This window comes from Euleptes europaea, chromosome 1 (genome assembly GCF_029931775.1).
Source record: "Euleptes europaea isolate rEulEur1 chromosome 1, rEulEur1.hap1, whole genome shotgun sequence".
Classification (NCBI taxonomy): Eukaryota; Metazoa; Chordata; class Lepidosauria; order Squamata; family Sphaerodactylidae; genus Euleptes; species Euleptes europaea.
The window spans coordinates 35,958,198-35,977,538 of NC_079312.1; the positions used below are offsets into that span (position 1 = coordinate 35,958,198).

Below are 19,341 nucleotides of genomic sequence, written 5' to 3' on the forward strand. Positions count from 1 at the left end.
GATCTATTGCCATGACCTACTAGTTCCCTGCTTTCTTTTTTCAAAAGTAAGCCTCTAGCCCTTTTTGTTGTGGAGATACAGCAGGTGCCCCTTTCCCCTTATATCTTCACAACAAAAATGTCTTAGAGACTTACTTTTTAAATGAAAGTTGGGAATGCAGAAGAACTAGTAGATCATAGCAATAGATCATTAAATGTTATTATGCTATAGCCATCTTATGTTTTGAAGTGTGAAAAAGCCCCTGGCTGAGGCAAGAAGAATGGCACTGATGTAGGCCAAACCTTAAAAATGCATATCTTCCCATCCACACAGCATGACTGTGATCTTTCCAAAAAGATTGTATCAAACCAGGTTTGGAAGAAACCACAGCCAAACAGAGGAATACACAATAAATGGATGACTGGGGATGAGACATGTGGATGCTACGGAAAAAAATAGCTGTTCCACTTTGAACACCAAACCGGAGTGAAACTTCTATGTAGAAGCAACCTTAGTTTCATGAAGTCATCTTGTGAGATTTTGGGCAGCATTTGGGGTAGCTGTAGCATCCTGACCAGATGCTATGACCTGCTTACACAGTTTGAGCTGGAGAAAAAGGACGAGAACAATGATGATGAAGAAGGGGGCGGAGAAAGAGGGGGAGGGAAGATCGATGGTGAAGCAGGAAGACTCCCAACACACACCCTTCAATTCTGTACGTTATCCACTAAATATATAAAACAGTTAAATCATTTTCATGCAATAACTGGGTTTCAATATCTTCCTTTGGGAGCTGCAGGTCTTTGCTGCTACTCTGAATTCAAAGAGGGCTATTTGCTCACTTGCAGCTTAACCCTGGTGCAGTCCAGACGTCCAAAAGAAGATGCTTCAATAAGTGGTCGTTGACTGACTCCTTCCCTTTCTCCCCCATATGACAGCAGTAACTGGACAGCAGTCATATAAACACCTGCATATGCCAAAATGCCAATAGTGGATCAACTAAAATGATAAATGTTTGTCTTTTCCTCAGCTTTTTGCAATCTTTGCATTTGCAACATGTGGTGGCTATTCTGGAGGACTACGGCTCCGCGTGGACTGTATAAACAAGTCAGACAGCGACCTCAGCATTGACATCGCCTTTGCCTATCCATTCAGGTAATCTCTTGAAGCTCTTTACCAGATGCACACAAAGGTATAAGGTATCCCTGGAAGCACTGGTCAAAGCACCATTGACCTGTTGGATTGTATCTTTGTAATGAGTCGGCTGATTGGAAAGTTCTCATAATAGTAACCAATGGGGATTTTTGCAAAGCTCCTGTGGGGGCATTTTGGGGGGTAGAGGTCCCCAATTTTCAGGGTAGTTTTCAGGGACTCTCCTTGTACGAACCCCAAAATTTGGTGAAGATTGGGTCAGGCAGTCTGGAGTTATGGGCTCTGGAGAGGTCACCCCTTCCCTCTCCATTGACAAGCATTAGCGACTCGCGAAGGAACAGAGAATCTGACTCTTACCTTCCAATGCATGTCTATGGAGGCAGGAGGGGCGACTTCTTCCCCATAACTTCGGACCCCCCGACCCAATCTTCACCAAACTTTGGGGTTCTTGCAAGGGGAGTCCCTACAAGCTACCCTGCATATTTGGGAGCTCTACCTCAAAAAATGCTCCCCAGGACTGAATTTTTTCGGGAAACCCGAGAATAAACCGAATTCCTATATTTACCGGTATGGGAATTCAGCTTATTTCGGGTTTCCCGGAAAAAATCGGGGCCAATAAACTTGAACCCAAATTTTATCAGATTTTTTTTTTTTGCACACCCCTAAGCAGAAGGGGGGAAGTGAGAAAGTCTTGCTCCACTCACAGAAATGTTTTAAATCCACAATCCATAATTTCTGCAGGATCAAATCCATCTGTTTGCACTTGGTCATCACAACCATTTGTTGACCTTATTCCCATGGTAAAGAATTAGGTGATACCATTTTATGAGGCCAACTGTGTTTCTTTCTACAGCTTTTTAAAAAAACCTTCCCTCCAGGAGGAGGATTAGGAGCTAACTCACATGATCTCTTTCAATGGCTAGTTGGTACTTTCATTTCAAATTACCCCATATGACCTTTCCATCATGCACAAGGACCATAACTGAAACACCACCACACAATAGACATTTGGAAGCTTTCAAGATAGCATATATAAAAAAACCCAAAACTAAGGTATCCTGGGTAGAGGGACCATACAAGGATGATTTTCCCCATGCCAATGAAACTTCATTCTCTGGCACCTGAGGTGAAAGAGATCTAGGTGTCCAAGGAAGCTGGTAAAGTCCAAGGAGAACCCAGAACTTTGCTGTAGAATGCAAAGACCACAGAGAATTACACAGAAAAACATTCAACTCTGTAAATTATAGAAGGCTTTTACTTGTAATCTGTGAATGAAAGCATGCATCCTGAAGTGTGTGTGATGGAATTAGTTGTTGCATATTTGCTATATCCAAGGCATTTGTTTTCAGAACAGAGAATCTTTGCTAAACTTCCCCCCACCCCACTTAAATATCTGTCCATCATCAAACTAAAATTACTTTATTAAAGATGAATATTTTGAGAAATTCAGAGGGAAGGGTAATGTTGAGATACCATGTCCTATAAAAGATCCTGGGCAACTGATTCAAGCATCTGGTCCATTTTGGTAGGCGCTGAACTCCACTCTGTTGTCTTGTTTGATAAACATCCATGGAAATAAGGGTGTGGGGCAAGCAGCACCATTAACAATGAAATGTAAACTAATCTGCTGTTAATAACATATTCAGAGAAAGGCTGAGAGAAAGGTGTGGACGACTGTCTTCTCCCCTCCTAATAAAATGTCATGTGGATGCGTCTTTTTTAAAAATCCTGGCATCTAAAAGTAGAATTCATAGATGTCTATAAATGCTTTATTCCCAAAAAAATTTAAGAGGACTATTTTAAAAGAAGATACCACCATCTATTTGTAAAATGGCTATTTCTGTCCATCATAATTTGCTGTTTTTCTTACAAATCCCTTTGATGCATTTATTGATAGCAATGATCTTCCTTAAATGGATCTGAGCAGCTGGCAAAACTCCTAAATTCTTGTTAATTTCAGCCATATTAATGGCATACTTATATTCTGCAGACTAGTGCTGCCCTTTATTACAAGCACAAGATTTTTGCTAATGTTGCTGTTCTGCAAAGTTCTTCTCTCTCTCTCTCTCCGTATTCATCTTAGTATTCATGAAGCAGTTTCAGAAAATTGAGTTATATAAATTTATAATTTGATTCCCTTCCAAACACTCACATTTCATGAACATTCCTTATAGGAGAAACCATGCTGGGGGGGAATTCTTTAATAGAAATCATTCCAAAAATATAAGTTATGAGAAGTGTCAATAAAAGATCACTCAAAAAAGTCGCAATATATCTGCCACTAGCAGTACCTTCATGCAGTGTTTTGCTTTGATAAGAATGCCCATCTGTGGCCTCACTTTTAAAACTGTATTGTTCCTTAAGAGAATCATAGAATCATAAAGCTGGAAGGGACCACCAGGGTCATCTAGACCAACTTCCTGCACAATGCAGGACATTCACAACTACCTCCCCCCTCCACACCCCCAGTGACCCCTACTCCATGCCCAGAAGATGGCCAAGATGCCCTCCCTCTCCTCATCTGCTTAAGGTCATGGAATCAGCATTGCTGACAGATGGTCATCTAACCTCTTCTTAAAAACCTCCAGGGAAGGAGAGCTTACCACCTCCCAAGGAAGCCTGTTCCATTGAGGAACCGCTCTAACTGTTAGAAAATTCTTCCTAATGTCTAGACAGAAACTCTTTTGATTTAATTTCAACCCGCTGGTTCTGGTCCGACCTTCTGGGGCAACAGAAAACAACTCGGCACCCTCCTCTACATGACAGCCCTTCAAGTACTTGAAGAATGTTCATTGACAAGTAGCAAACAAGTAATATCGACAACAGATAGTTGGTCTCAAAATGGTGTTGAAAACATAGCGGAGAATTGCTTCCACTAATACCAGCAAGGAGAAAACATAACCCACACCAGTCGGTATATCCTAAGAATAAAAATTCATTTTTTTTTCAGAATTCCAAAAGGGTAGCCATGTTTGTCTATTGTATATGTATCATTTATTAAGACAATAGTAGTGTTGTGTGGTGTTGAGAGTGTCAGACTAAGATCCAGGAAACCCAGGTTTGAATCTGCCATGGAAGCCTGCTTCATTATTATTTCCTAGTGGTTTCAATGGAAGTCCCCCCTTTTCTCGAGTCTGTACCTTAATATTTTCCCACCCAAATCAGAAAAAAAAACCTCAGGGTGACTGTAGTATTCCTCGATGACACCCACACTGCCAAATTTCAGACAGATTTCAGACAAATTTCAGACAATGTGCACAGATTCTTCATGTGGTGCAGCAAAATCAACAAAATAACTAACCATGAGTGGTTTTCATGTAAAAAAAATACTGCTGGGGAGGGGGAAGAAGCCCTTCCTCCCCCTGCAGAACTGTTCCAAAGTGTTTGCTCTCTCTCTCTCTCTCTCTCTCTCTCTCTCTCTCTCTCTCTCTCTCTCTCTCTCTCTCTCTCTCTCTCTCTCTCTCAGCTATTTCACACATGCCGAATAATGCACTTTCAATCCACTTTCAATGCACTTTAACGATCCTTTTAAGTGGATTTTGCCATTTCACACAGTAAAATCCATCTGCAAAGTGCACTGAAAGAGGATTGAAAGTGCATTATTCGGCATGTATGAAAGCACCCTCTCTCAGAAAAAGTGACAAAATGCAATGTATAGTGTGGCTCTTAACCACTACATGGCCATTAAGACAGTGACTTACTTCTAGCTTTGAATATTTTTAGTAGATGTACTCGACTCAGGACTGGAGGGTAAAATAAAAAGGATGGAAGGCTGAGTCAACCTTGAGCCGGCTACCTGAAACCGACTTCCGTCAGGATTGAACTCAGGTCGTGAGCAGAGCTTTTGACTGCAGTACTGCAGCTTACCACTCTGCGCCATGGGGCTTCTCATCATCTATTACCTGATCCTTACTGGTGATGCCAGGGATTGAACCTGGGACCTTCTGTGTGCCAAACAGATGCTCTACCACTGAGCCACAGTGGATGGGAGACCACCAAGGAATACCAGGGTTGTTGTGCAGAGGAAGGCACTGGCAAACCACCTCTGTTAGTCTCTTGCCATGAAAACCCCAAAAGGGGTTGCCATAAGTCTGCTGCGACTTGATGGCACTTTACACACACACACACACACACAGGAAGACAGCTGCAGGGTGGAGGGAAAACATGGAGTACAGCCTTCACTGCCATCCCAAGCATTGGATTCCTGTGCTTGTCCTTTGGTGTCTTGTGCGTCCCCATAGGAATCTTCTAAGAAGCTCGCTTCTTCTTCGTCTATTGTTAGAGAAGGGAAACAAGCTGCGAGAAGTTGGCTTGCCAGATCAAGACCTTCCAGTGAACTCCACTGAGATCAGAACTCTGGGCTGTGCCCAGCACGAGACACTAGAACCTGATTCGGGTCTGTTGTGCTAGCAAAACATCTATTTATAGATGGTGATGCAAGTCTTTTTTCCTGTCACTGGGCACACACTCCTCATATGTTCCTAAATTTTGTCCTCTGGGTTCAGTCTACTCAGCACTCTGCATCCGTGTTCAATAATGCATCGGTACAGTTGGAGATCTAAAGCTCGGCTTTCTAATTATAAAAACTGTCCCGCCAGGATGGACAGCGAGGAATAGGTCAACGCTCTTATGATCATCTTCCACGATTCATTGTCACATCCTGGTCCCGGCAGTGCCTATTCCTCTCTATAATTTGGGGTCTTTTGTAAATAGATTTGCCTAAGCAGGCATCTCTCGTGTTTCCTCTTTAAATTGTCCCAGTTCACACTGGAAATGAAATGAGCGGAGAGGTTAATGCCGTGCCCTGCTGAGCGGAATTCGGGAGAAGTTTTCCTTCTGGGCACACTGAGCTCTCATTGTGACATTTTGAACAGCTCAATTCCCCTTTCATATTTAATGTGACCTAATAAAGGGAAAACAAGCCTAAGGCTCAAGAATCTTGGTTAGGAAGGCAAAAAAAAAATCTACAGTGGTTGACTGTGGCTTCAGTTAAATGCTGATCTCTGTGTTATGGAATTATTGGAAAGAAGGTGCCTAAGATATTTGCGCATGCTGCAGCCACATATTTATTACAGATCTTCAGTTTATTAACCCCTTATCCCACCTGTCACCTATGCTTAGCCCCTGTCCGAGATATCCTCCCCCAGATTATATGCAAAAGACAAATAGAGTTAGTTGCTATCTGCATAGTGATGACTCCTCACTCCAGATCCTTGTATGATGTCATCTACTTGTTTCAATTCGATGTAGCATGGAGGACACGAGAAAGCCCAGTAGCATGAATGCAATAATGAATTAATATTCTCCTAGTGTTACCCTCAAGAATACAGTGTGGTGTAGAGGTTAAGAGCGGTGGTTTGGATGGGTGGGATCTGATCTGGAGAACCGGGTTTGATTCCCCACTCCTACACATGAACAGCGGGGGCTAATTTGGTGAACTAGATTTGTTTCCCCACTCCTACACATGAGGCCAGCTGGGTGACCTTGGGCTAGTCACACCCTCTCAGCTCTACCTACCTCACAGGGTGTCTGTTGTGGGGAAAGGAAGGGAAGGTGATTGGAAGCTAGTTTGATTCTTCCTTAAATGGTAGAGAAAGTCGGCATATAAAAACCAACTCTTCTTCTTCATCTTCTTCTACACTCATAATGACTGGGTATATACCAGCTTAATCCAAGTACTCTAATTTAACTGATTATTGTCCAAGGCTGTACATATATGTAAAGTAAATATCCTAGAAAAAATGGGCTTTTACTAGGTTTTTGCAGAGCTGTGAATGCATTTTGAGCATGAGAAGGGTCACTCTACCCATGCACAAATGTCTGCCAATAGCTGTAAATTTAAAAGCCTAGCCAACTTCATGGTGCTGTAATGAGGACAAATTAAACTCTCAAGAATGCAAAAAAAGAACTTCAGAAATGTGATGGAATTTCCCGTGAGGTTCTCAACAATGAACAAATTGCCTACCTCTGCATTAGAAAAAGTGCCCTTCCTTACTTCTTTTTCTTCTAAAAGATCATTTCCATTGTGGTTTTTTTTTTTTTTTTTTTTGTCAAATGGAAGAAATCAATCTTTTGTAACATTGGCTCTGGGATGTGCTATTTAAAATACATTTGTCCATTGTTTAGCAGACTTTCATTTAGTCCTGCATTCACAACCCTGATGGATAGAGTATGTAAATGATTATTCAATCGACATTTCTGATTGATGGTTCCTTCTAGCTCAAAAAATTGACAGAACTTGCAGCTTTTCAAAGACCACTGCAAAAATGGTTTGCCATTTGATCACTACCCTGGAAGTTATCAGTTATCCACAGTTCATTTCTTAAATGCCCCAAGATACCCATACTTTTTAAAAATTCCCAATCATGAAAACCTTTTTAAAATCCCTAAATACTGGGTGCCTGTATGCTGGAACCAGCTATTGCTATTGAGAAAGAAATGGAGCCTCTGCTTATATTATTAGTGCTCAAGACCATTTCTTTGTATCTGACAAAGGAAGCTTTAACTCTCAAAAGCTTATAATTTGAAAATCTTGTTAGTCCCTAAGGTGCTACTGGTCTTAGATAATACTCTTCTACTGCTGATTTTTTTTAATTGTAATTAGCAACCTAGTTATGATTCCAGCTATCCATCACAGAATAAAACCACAAAAATTTCAGCAACATAGTTCAAACCCATCTAATAATTATTTTTTTCCTCAGCCTGCAAAAGTTTTCCTAAGCAGAAAACTTCTAAATCAACTAAAGTTAATAGGTTTAGAAAGGTGTAACTTCATTTAGGATTGCACTGTCAATGGTCCCCCTCCTTTTTAAAAAGGCATTGAGTCAACTCATCCAATGGGTAATTCTCCAGGTGGGCTTGCCATTCCCCCCCCCCCACAATGAATACAGATTTAATCATTTAATCATTCCTAATAACAGGGGAGCCTGTACAGAATGACATTTTAAAAATGCATTCAGATTCATTTCAGTCAATTCATATTTGCCCTTCTAATGATGAGGGCTTTTTAATTTTTTTGAAAGGACAAATAGTTTTAATATGTACCAATCAAGGGGAGTCTGTCTTTGCTAACGCTGCTGGAAAAAAACCTGCTCGGAAGAACCGAATACCTGATGTTAAGATCCCAAGAGTGGCAATGAGAAAACAAGAAACTGTAAAGAATAGATCATCATTGCGATGAATACTGCCAAATTACAGTCCCACTCCTGTCAATCTGTGTGTTGAAGGGTTTTCTTTCTGGGAAAAGAGAGGGCCAGAAAGGAAGAGTCATGAGCCACAAACCATCTCGAAATTTCAGACTCAAAGGCTGTCAGGTAATGATGATGGAGGATGCGGCGATTAAGAGCTCAATTTTGGTGCAACATCAGGACCCTGAAATTTCACTCCACTTCACTGCTGTCAGACTTTGACAAAGATTTCACAGCAACCATCTGTTTCAGTTTCCTCTGAAGAAAGTGTTCTGTTACTGAGAAAAGTTCCTTACACTTGAAAGCCCCTCAGTTTTCCTGTTCTGCTTGTTACCTTTATTTGTCAGGAGCAGGCAGGCTGTCCTTGTTATGGCTTCTCAGCCTCAGCCCCATCTGCCAGTTTTCACACAAGGGGGGAGAGGAGAGGGAAGGGTCGAGTTGTTTTCTGCTGCCCCAGAAGGTCGGACCAGAACCAACGGGTTGAAATTAAATCAAAAGAGTTTCCGTCTAGACATTAGGAAAAATTTTCTAGCAGAGCGGTTCCTCAATGGAACAGGCTTCCTCAGGAGGTGGTAAGCTCTCCTTCCCTGGAGGTTTTTAAGAGGAGGTTAGATGGCCATTTGTTCATTTGTGTTATATATATACCTTATACACATAGCTTGAAGGTAATTTTATACAATATTTTTAATAATTTTGGGGAACCTGCTGGTGGTACAACTGGCCTGCACACCTGCCATTTTATTACTCTTTGTGGATCCTGAAAAGTGTTGGATTTTGGATGTCGGATTTCTGGAAAAGGGATACTCAACCTGTACAATGATCAGCTACTGGTCTTGTATTAGCAGAGAGAACATATCTTCTCCATCTTCTGCTTCCGATTATGTAATCTATTGGATTTCTGTAATGGCCATCTGATGATGTCCGGTTGGGATAAGAAAAGACATATGTAGTTCTACTCAGAACTAAATCCTGTTGATTTCAATGGGACATGCTTCCATGTAAGAATGGATAAAAGCAATAATTTATCAGAGGGTTGACAGAAACATTTCTTCCTATGATATGCATACATGTTTATTTTGTCCCTCTTTCATCCATGGCCAGATTGGTTTTGCAGAAGCAACAAAACATTAAACTCTGCTTATCAGTGTCAAAAGTTGACTGTACATGCCATGAACATCAGCCCATAGCGCAAAACATCTTCACTTTTCCATGAAACAAGCCCCATCATTGATTCTCCAGATGACTAGCATTAACAACTCTGTTCTGTACAAATTCTATAGCCAACTTTGAGTCATGTTACATGGTTCCCTTTCTGCCATGTGGTGCTCTTTCCATACCATTGTGGAAGTCAGTCCTTACTTGCCCTTTTCATTTGGTTTTTAGTACATGACTCTTTTGTTCTGATGCATTTAGCAAAGTCAGATTTTCTATATGGATATTTTGTTTTTGCTGAAGTTAGGATCTTTCTGTTGTGGGATGGGCCCTGGCACAACAGCAGAGGATCTGCTTTGCGTGCAGAAGGTCCTCGGTTCAATCCCTGGTGTCTCCAGTTAAAAGGATCAGATAGATGATGTGAAAGACCTCTGCCTGAGAACCTGGAGAGCTACTGCCAGTCAAAGTGAACAATACTGACCATGATAGGCCAAGGTTAAGAAGTCATCTTGGAGTTGCCATCCTCCAGGTGTGTCCTGGAATTCTCCCAGAATTAGAAGTGATCTCCAGGCCACAGAGATCAGTTCCCCTGGAGGAAATGGCAGCTTACAATGGTATATCCCCAGCTTCCTCCCCCTCCCCAGGCACAGTCCCCAAAGCTTTGGGAATTTATCAAGCCAGAGTTGGCAACTTCAGCTGCATGCGATGAGGTAATGTAGGTTTCTGTGGTTTCTGTTAAGCACTTTGCAATAGTTAAAAAAGAAGATGGGTCCTGCCAGCACATTTATCTTCTAAGAGAGCTTAATTCGTTTCTCTACTATAAACATCATTATTTTATTTCCCCCCTCCAATGTACACGTAATAAAACATCTCCTTAAAAATAGCTTTAAAACTAATCCATATAATACCAATTTCAAAACACATTTCATGGTTTGAGAGGCAGGAGTTCCACTTCAGGCTTCGATAAGGGGGTTAGGAAAGAGATTTCAGCAATATGGGCAAGATTCAAAGCCCTTCGTTCACTCAATATTAAATTGCCACAAGAACAGTGTCTTTTAAGAGTGCAGATAATATTTTGATATCACATAATAGAGATATAGGTGCTCCTTAGGTTCAAAATGAGGTTATAGTATTCACTGAGTGGCGTCTTTGATAATTAGAGATGATTTTACTATGCTTTCCCCCCCCCCTTGCATAAGTACTTAGCCATAGCCAGATTAAGGGTGCCCGCATACAAACTGCTTAGGATAACAACTGGCAGTGTTGGATAGATGCTGAAGGAGGTATGGGACTAAGAGAGTGATCCGAAGCCAATATGTTTTATCATTGATTGATGATATACAACATTGGAAATACATTATAAGACCTCTGTGTGAGCCAATTTAATTGGTGAAAATTCCATGTTTTACAAGTGATAATGGGCCATACAATATAGAAGGTTATCACTTCTATATACAGCACTTTATTTATATATGTATTTCTGAATGGGTTTCTAAAATATGTAAATGTTTATATGACCACGGAAGAAGGCCACATAGGCCGAAATGCGTCTGGGTTATTTATTGGTCATTTACATAGATTTTTTTTATCATCAACTATGTTGGAAAATGAGCAACTATTTTATATATCCTTTTAATTGATCGGCCTGTACAATTAAGGCCCAGTGTTTTTAATTATTGTACAATGCATAATAAATAAAATCAGTATTTTGTTATAATGTTCAGCTCAACTTTTTGGTTCTTTTCTAGTTAAGGTTGTGTTTTTTTTGTTGCTGTTGTTCCCTTTTTGTTAGTTCCTAAACAGATCTACTCAGAAGCCTAGTCAAGTCTACTCACTGGGGCTGACTCCCAGGGAAGTGTCCTTAGGAGTTCAGTTAGTCAACATACTAAGCCTTCTCAGCCCATGTCTACCCTGGCGCCAGTGTGAAAAACAAATTCCCTCTGCCTGCCTACTACCCAGCCCTGGTACATTCTCAGACACTGAATAATCATAGCTGTCCCAACCACGATATAAAAACCCAGCAATATCTCGCAAAAACCCAGCAATATCGGGAGGAGCCATGGCTCAGTGATAGAGCATCTGCTTGGCATGCAGAAGGTCCCAGGTTCAATCCCCAGCAACTCCAGTTAAAGGGACTAGGCAAGGGGGTGATGTGAAAGACCTCTGCCTAAGACCCTGGAGAGCCACTGCCGGTCTGAGTAGACAATGGACCAAGGGTCTTTAATGGACCAAGGGTCTGATTCAGTATAAGGCAGCTTCATGTGTTCATGTGTTCATGTGCAGTATGGGACAACACCTCTCTGGCCTCCAAATACACTCAGAACCTTTGAGGTTCTTCACCCCAGCACACAAACTGACCCGGACCATCCACTCCCCCAACTGAAGATGCAAAGGCAGAGTAACCCAAGAGGATCCTCTCTGTCTCAGATTTTGACTGCACACACACATACAACATGAATTTGCTCTTTATCAGCTCAACAACCCTTCCTTCTTTAGCAGCAGCTAGCAGTGTCTCCTGAACAAGAGGCCACAAGATAAGTATGGTCAAAGAACTTCACTGAGATAGAAGCACAATAGCATGCTGGTGTAACCCCACATGCAAATGGAGGAAACGGGGAGCATAACCACAATTTTGAATGACAGGATTGTTTTGTAAAGAAGGAAAGTATTTTCTGATCTGCTTCTCACTTTGGATTTTAGGTTGTACCAGGTGAATTTCGATGCTCCCACCTGCGAAGGCAAACGGCGAGAAAAACTTTCCCTCATAGGAGACTTCTCTTCTTCTGCAGAGTTCTTTGTCACGATTGCTGTCTTTGCCTTCCTGTACTCCTTGGCAGCCACGGTGGTGTACATCTTCTTCCAGAACAAATACCGTGAAAACAACCGGGGCCCTTTGATTGTAAGTGTGTGTTAAATCAACACTGACAAACTTCATTGATTCTATTTATTTAGTCTTTCTCTTTGAACATTCTCCATTGGGTTAATTTGATCATACATTGTGGGTGATACAGCAAGATTTTCTGTCACATGAGGATTTGTGGAAATGCACACCCCCAAATCATCGAAATTGAGTAGAGCAAAGAGAATCACAGAGGATGGAAGGGACTTTGTATTTGTTAAAGCCACACTATCCTTCAGCACATGCCTTTCTGTGAGACTACTTCTGCAGTTGCTGATTTAAACCAAGCAATGCACATATTTATGGAGCATTAATAGTGGTGATAAGCACAACAAAGGCCATGGAAATATCAGAATTCATGCACAGATGTTGTAAAATCAAAATTTATCAGACAGGACCAGATGAGAAGCCAAGAGGAGATGTGATAAGAGTACTAGCAGGCTACGAATGGACATGCAAAATCCAACTAGGAACATTCAGAGACTTTGTCAGCGAAGATGGGTGTGAGGAGGAAAGAAATAGAGACTCGCTTCCCAAGTACAAGGAATAGCATGATAAAAGCTACAGTGATCTGAAAGGGGGATCAGAAGGACCGAAAGAGGTAGGAGACATACTTAGGCATTCCACAAATTTCATGGTGAACATTTTCAACAACCACACATACTGTGTTCATCTGCCCCGAACGCAGGAGAGCTGATCACCCAATCTGTTCATCTCCTAATGAACAACTCAAACAGCTGCTGCACAGAAACTGCTTCCCAAATTTGTTGCTGAATCCCTGCCTTGCAGTGACCCAGAGGGAAGTTTAGAGGTCGAGATCAGGGCGGTAGCTGTGTGTGTGTGTGTGTGTGTGTGTGTGTGTGTGTGTGTGTGTGTGTGTGTGTGAGGAGGCTAGTCACCACCCCTCTGGCATGCAGAAAGGGCAGCAGAACTGCCTCTCCTACAGGAGGAGCGGGCCAGGTAGGAGAGGCAGTTCATCCGCCCTCTCAGCATGCCTCAGGGGTGGTGGCTGCCATCCTCCCCCCCCCTCAGTTATGGCTGTGTTGGAGATCAAATGCTGCCTGTCAGCAACACGAAGAGCTTGGGGTGGGGAGAAGAGGAGCAACTGGCTTCTTTTCTCCTCCACCCCAAATTGCAGTTTCAGTTGCAGACTGAAACAGCAGACTGCTCTGGTTCTCTGTAGCTCAAGCAGTTTGGGTGTTCTCTTGACTTGGGCTGCAAAGAATGTGGGCCTATGGTCCTTATTCTTTGCAGCCCCTACATCAGTTTCAGGTGGAGGTGAAAGAATCATTTTTTTTCCTCCACCCCAAACTGACAAAAAGGGATTAATAGCTAGTGCTGCTTCCCTTCTCTGCAGCCCAAGCTGACAGCTAGAGGAGTGGAGAAGCAATCTGCTTTCCTCCACCCCACCACAAACTAGGGCTGCCAGGTCCCCCTTGGTGGGGGATGTGGGGTAGAGTTACTAGATCCAGGTTGGGAAACTCCTGGAGATTTGGGGATGGAACCTGGGGAGGGCAAGGACCTCAGTGGGGCACAATGCCATGGAATCGACCCTCCAAAGCATCCATTTTCTCCAGGGCAACGGATCTTTGTAGTCTGGAGTTGATCTGTGATTTGGGGGATTCCCCAAGTCCCACTTGGAGGCTGGCATCCCTAACCCAGGCTGAGAGCTTGAACTGCAGAGAATAGAAGCAGAAGCACTCTGCTTCTAGGGGAGGAGGCATGGCTCGGTGGTAGAGCATCTGCGTGGCATGCAGAAGGTCCCAGCTTCAATCCCCAGTATCTCCAGTTAAAGGGAACAACAAGTAGGTGGTGTGAAAGACCTCCACCTGAGACCTTGGAGAGCCGCTGCTGGTCTGAGTACACATACAGACTTTGATGGACCGAGGGTCTAATTCAGTATACGGCAGCTTCGTGTGTTCATGTGTTCACTCCTGTTCTACTGCAGCACAGCCTGTCAGGAAGGGGGCGGGGTCTGGTCCTATTTTCAGCCCAAACTCTCATTTGGGGGCGGGAGCATATTGCTTGTCTCCCCCCTCCTCAACCTATCATCTTGGGCTAAAGAGGATAGGAGCAGATCACTGCTGTTTTCCTTAGGGCTGCCAACTGGCCTGGAGAAAAACAACCTTGCCCTTTTAACAGAGGCTTAATGTTTGGATATGGGTAGCTGAAGCTTTTCATGGGACAGAGGTAAAACGGTCAATAACATCCCATGGAGCCTCTGGTGAAGGGGTGGTGATGAAAAAGCAGGGCCCCCAGTTGCCCAGGGTGACTTGTTGATGTGAAGGCAATTTTCCAATTTGCATCTGCTTCCACGGCCCTGCTCCATTCTGTCTGTGTTCCAATGTGGAGTGATTTTCATATTAAACACTTGCAGTCCCCCTGGGATAAGTTTTCCTCCTTTATAAAAGAAAAAATGCTCAACTGCTGCCACCGAAGGTTTAATTTTCTTTGTTGTAAATTTAAAATGGTGTTTCACAGTAAGGTTAGTATTAAAAATCACGCCCAGATATGGAAAGCTAGCGACTTGTTCCAATTGAGTATCGTCAATTCTCCAGGTTATAGGAGTGAATATCTTGGCTTTTGAAAATACCATAACTTTGGATTTGAATAGTTGATCCTGATTTCCTCTGTTTTTACAATATTTTGATAACTAGCATAATAGTCTTTTCAGGCCCACCTGAGTGCGAGATAGGGTTGCCAACCTCCAGGTACTACCCAAACAATATTACTCCTAGTTGTGCTGAAATAGTTCAATATAATGTACAACAGTAGGCTCAATTAATATCAAACAATATCAAATGTATTCAAAACAACAAGCCACAGACGAGGACTATGCAAACAAACAACAGTGCTGAACAATAATAGTGTACTATATACAATATTTACAAAGAATAGTCACCACCAGATAAGTCCATCAAGCTATCCAGCTTATAGGTACTTGTATTGTCCGGATCAGGAGAAGGAAAGCAGATCCATGGTATTCATTGCGTTTCACCTAAGGCTTCATCAGCCTGAAGTATATAAGAAAATGCAAATACAGTCCTATATAATACTTTAAACATTATCTATAAGTTATACAATTTATTAAAATTTAATCTAACCCAAGCTAAACAATTATTTTAACTACAACAATGTAAACATACCTCAAATTGTTTCTCTAGTCACCCAGTATACTTCAGCGAGTTTTCCAATGCTTATGCTCAAGAGAGCTAAGTTAGTTTTCCAAGGCTTATGCTCCAGAGAGCTAAGTAAGAGATTATAAACACAAAAATCACCAGTCCTTCCTGAATGCAGCCATCTCCTCAGACTATCAACGGATCTGGGATCCTCCTCCTGATCCGGTTCTGAACACCTTGATTCAGTTGTGGTCCCCGCCAGACATTTGGCATTACCCTTTTAAAGGAATTTCAAGAAACCGAAGAAGCCGGGTGCTCAACTTTGAGTCTACGGACAATACAAGTACCTATAAGCTGGATAGCTTGATGGACTTATCTGGTGGTGACTATTTTTTGTCAATATTGTATATAGTACACTATTACTGTTCAGCACCGTTGTTTGTTTGCATAGTCCTTGTTTGTGGCTTGTTGTTTTGAATACATTTGATATTGTTTGATATTAATTGAGCCTACAGTTGTACATTATATTGAACCTCCAGGTACTAGCTGGAGATCTCCCGCTATTACAACTGATCTCATAGAATCATAGAATCATAGAGTTGGAAGGGACCACCAGGGCCATCAAGTCCAACCTCCTGCAGAATGCAGGAAATTCACAAGTTCACAACTACCTCCCCAGCCAATAGAGATCAGTTCGCCTGGAGAAAATGGCTGCTTTGGCAATTGGACTCTCTGGCATCGAAGTCTCTTCCCTCCCCATACCCCGCCCTTCTCAGGCTCCGCCCCCAAAACCTCCCGCTGGTGGCGAAGAGGGACCTGGCAACCCTAGTGCAAGACAAGAGAATAGCATCCTCCACATATAAAAGTAAAGTTAGGGCTTTTGAGGCTAGATGTGGGAGTGTGTTCAAATGTAATCTAGACAGGACTCTTGCCTTATTTGTTTGCACTTAAGTTATGGTTCAGAAAAATGCACAGGGAGATCAGTGTGCTGGGGGCATTTTAATCACACGTCACTCTGAAAATTACCTGGAGCTGTGACTTGCCTTGCTGAATCAGGTGTTCAATCATTGATTTTTGTCATTCCCAGAAGCACTCCTGCCTACTGAGGAATGGCCGGTGAATGGGGGATGCTGATTGGAAATTCAAAAGGCTGGTGGATGCAAACTCGTGTGTGCATTTCAAGGCACGCGGGAAAATCTTTTTTCAGGAAAGCAGTAGTCATTGTCTATTCCATTGTGAAAAACTACAAAGACTTTGTAAAACAAACAGCTTTAAAATGTGCTATTGGGGCTGCTGTAACACGTAATGTAGTATTAATGCAGGGACATTTCCCTGAAGTAACAAAAACAAACAAAACAACCCTATAGCATTTGAGTAATTAAAAATATAAGATCCAAAGCAATTCTAATGATGGCACATTATCAATTATTCATGGACATTTCAAGGTATGGTTCCTGAGCCTTTAAAAAAAACTTTATTTTTATTGCAGATTGATTTTTGTCATGCAAGAGGCAGTTTTTAAATGGGATTCAATATTTTCTAATGAAAAATGCTTTATTTCCCTTAAGTAATACAGCGTGAATGTACAGCAACTAGAAATGGTGGTGCTCAATAAATGTTTGATGATGGTAAGGATTTTGTGCCACCTTTGAATCTGCAGATGCCTCCATTTCCCTGCAGATCAACAGTTGTTCTAACACTGAACTGATCCATGGGGGGGGGGGGATTTGCAGTTGCAGGATCGGCATCTGCTTAGCACAGACAATTAAGGGGTGGCAGAATATGTTGTCAGGGCTTGAATATTTCAAATAGTCTGGGAAAGAAGAAGAGTACCATTGGGCATGAAACAACTGGGCATAGGGACAAGAAGTATTAAACTTAAATGACAGGCATATAGATTTATGTGAAACTTCTTCGAGAAACAAAACCTCATGCATTTTGTTATAATAAAAAGTGTATGCTCCAGCACAAAAACAAGATGCCTAAAAAGGTCAAAAAAAGTTAAAGATGACACTGGCAGAATATCGATGTGGAGAAGTTGGACTAATTTGTTTATGGAATTTACAGGTCTAATGGGAGGGAAGGCGGCATGGTATAGCTCAATATTGTCAGATCCCGAAAGCTCAGCAGAGTCAGTACTTGGATGGGAGACCACCAAGAAAGGCTATGCAGAAGAAGGCAATGGCAAACCTCCTCTTCTTAATCACTTGTCTTGAGAGCCTCTTGCTGAGGTTGCCATAAACTGGCTGCAATTCAACGGCACTTATGTACCTGTGTGGGTTGTAATCCCTTTTTCCATAAGAGGTTTGTTGGTAGGTTTGCCAGCTTTGGGTTAGGAAATACCTGGAGATTTTGGGGGTGGAGCCTCAGGAAGGTGGGGTTTGAGGAGGAGAAGGAACTCAGCAGAATATAATGCCATAGAGTATATATAATGCCCTCCAAAGCAGCCATTTTCTCCAGGGGAACTGTTCTTGGTTGTCTGGAGATCAGATGTAATATTAGGAGATCTCCAGGCCCCTAACAAACACCCATTGGTTTGGCTCACATTCTGCCTGCTGGAATCACTCCGGCTTACAATCACCTTCCCTTCCCCTCCCCACAACAGATACCCTGTGAGCTAGGTGAGGCTGAGAGAGTGTGACTAGCCCAAGGTCCCCCAGTTGGTTTCATGTGGAGGAGTGGGGAAACAACCCGGTTCACCAGATTGTCGTCTGCCACTCATTGTGGAGGAGTGGGGCATCAAACCCCCTTCTCCAGATTAGAGCACACCACTCCAAACCACTGCTCTTAACCACTACACCACGCTGGTTTATGTAAGCCCTACAGCAGCCATCTTTTGTGTACTTTTTTTGTTTGTGACTGCATGTGTTGTATGTACTTAATTCTAATAGGGTTCTCTGATCTCACAAGCATGTCTGAATATTCAACAGGCAGCATTCATTATGTTGGCGCCCTTGATCCCTCTGCACACTGCCTCCCGCTCTTCTGTGGAAATCTAATTTCCAAGTCATGGGCTACATCTGATCTGATAGGTCCCACCCTCACACTGTTGTGACTCTGCCATTTTTAGGAAAGAGAATCGGGATCAGCAGCAGTTGCGACAGAATCTATTTTCAACCATTTAGCTCTGCTCCATGAAGCCTCAGCCGGTTTACAAGTAGAAAATAAGCAATAGCATTAAACCATACAGTAGTTGTAAAGGAGGCATTTTCTTCATCTACACTCAGTGAATTAATTGGAACAGCCTTAACATTCTGTATAAATCAACCTTATTTTCTCATGTGGTCTCAGGGAAGAGCCAAATGAGAGAAACCAGAAATAGAAGAAGAGTTGGTTTTTTTATATGCCGACTTTCTCTACCACTTAAGGAAGAATCAAACCGGCTTACAATCACCTTCCCTTCCCCTCCCCACAACAGACACCCTGTGAGGTAGGTGGGGCTGAGAGAGCTCTAAGAGAGCTGTGAGTAGCCCAAGGTCACCCAACTAGCTTTGTGTGTAGGAGTGGGGAAACAAATCCAGTTTACCAGATTAGCGTCTGCCACTCATGTGGAGGAGTGGGGAATCAAACCCAATTCTCCAGATTAGAGTCCATTGCTCCAAACCACCGCTCTTAACCACTGCACCACTACACCAGTCTGAGAGAGCTTCCCCCCCATCCTGAATAAACTGGTGTCATCGGCAAGCAAAGCTTCCTGACTGCTCACCCCCTCCCAAACTCCAGATCACTTAAGAATGAATCAAACAATACTGTTTTCCTATATTGATCAGCAAAGCACTCATTGCTTAATTTTGTTCATTTCAAAAGAAGAAGAGTTGGTTTTTATATGCCGACTCTCTCAGATTAGCGTCTG

At 42.4% G+C, this 19,341-nt stretch overlaps 1 protein-coding gene across 2 annotated transcripts in view; it reads left to right on the forward strand.

The window, feature by feature from the left end:
* The window catches only part of SYNPR (synaptoporin), a 167,345-nt gene that overhangs the window by 141,111 nt on the left and 6,893 nt on the right, over nucleotides 1-19,341 (forward strand). For both annotated transcript variants that reach the window (XM_056861461.1, XM_056861469.1), the window contains 2 exons: nucleotides 1,010-1,134; nucleotides 12,171-12,369. In XM_056861461.1, the coding sequence (XP_056717439.1) occupies nucleotides 1,010-1,134; nucleotides 12,171-12,369 (324 nt within the window). The remainder of the gene's footprint in view (nucleotides 1-1,009; nucleotides 1,135-12,170; nucleotides 12,370-19,341) is intronic.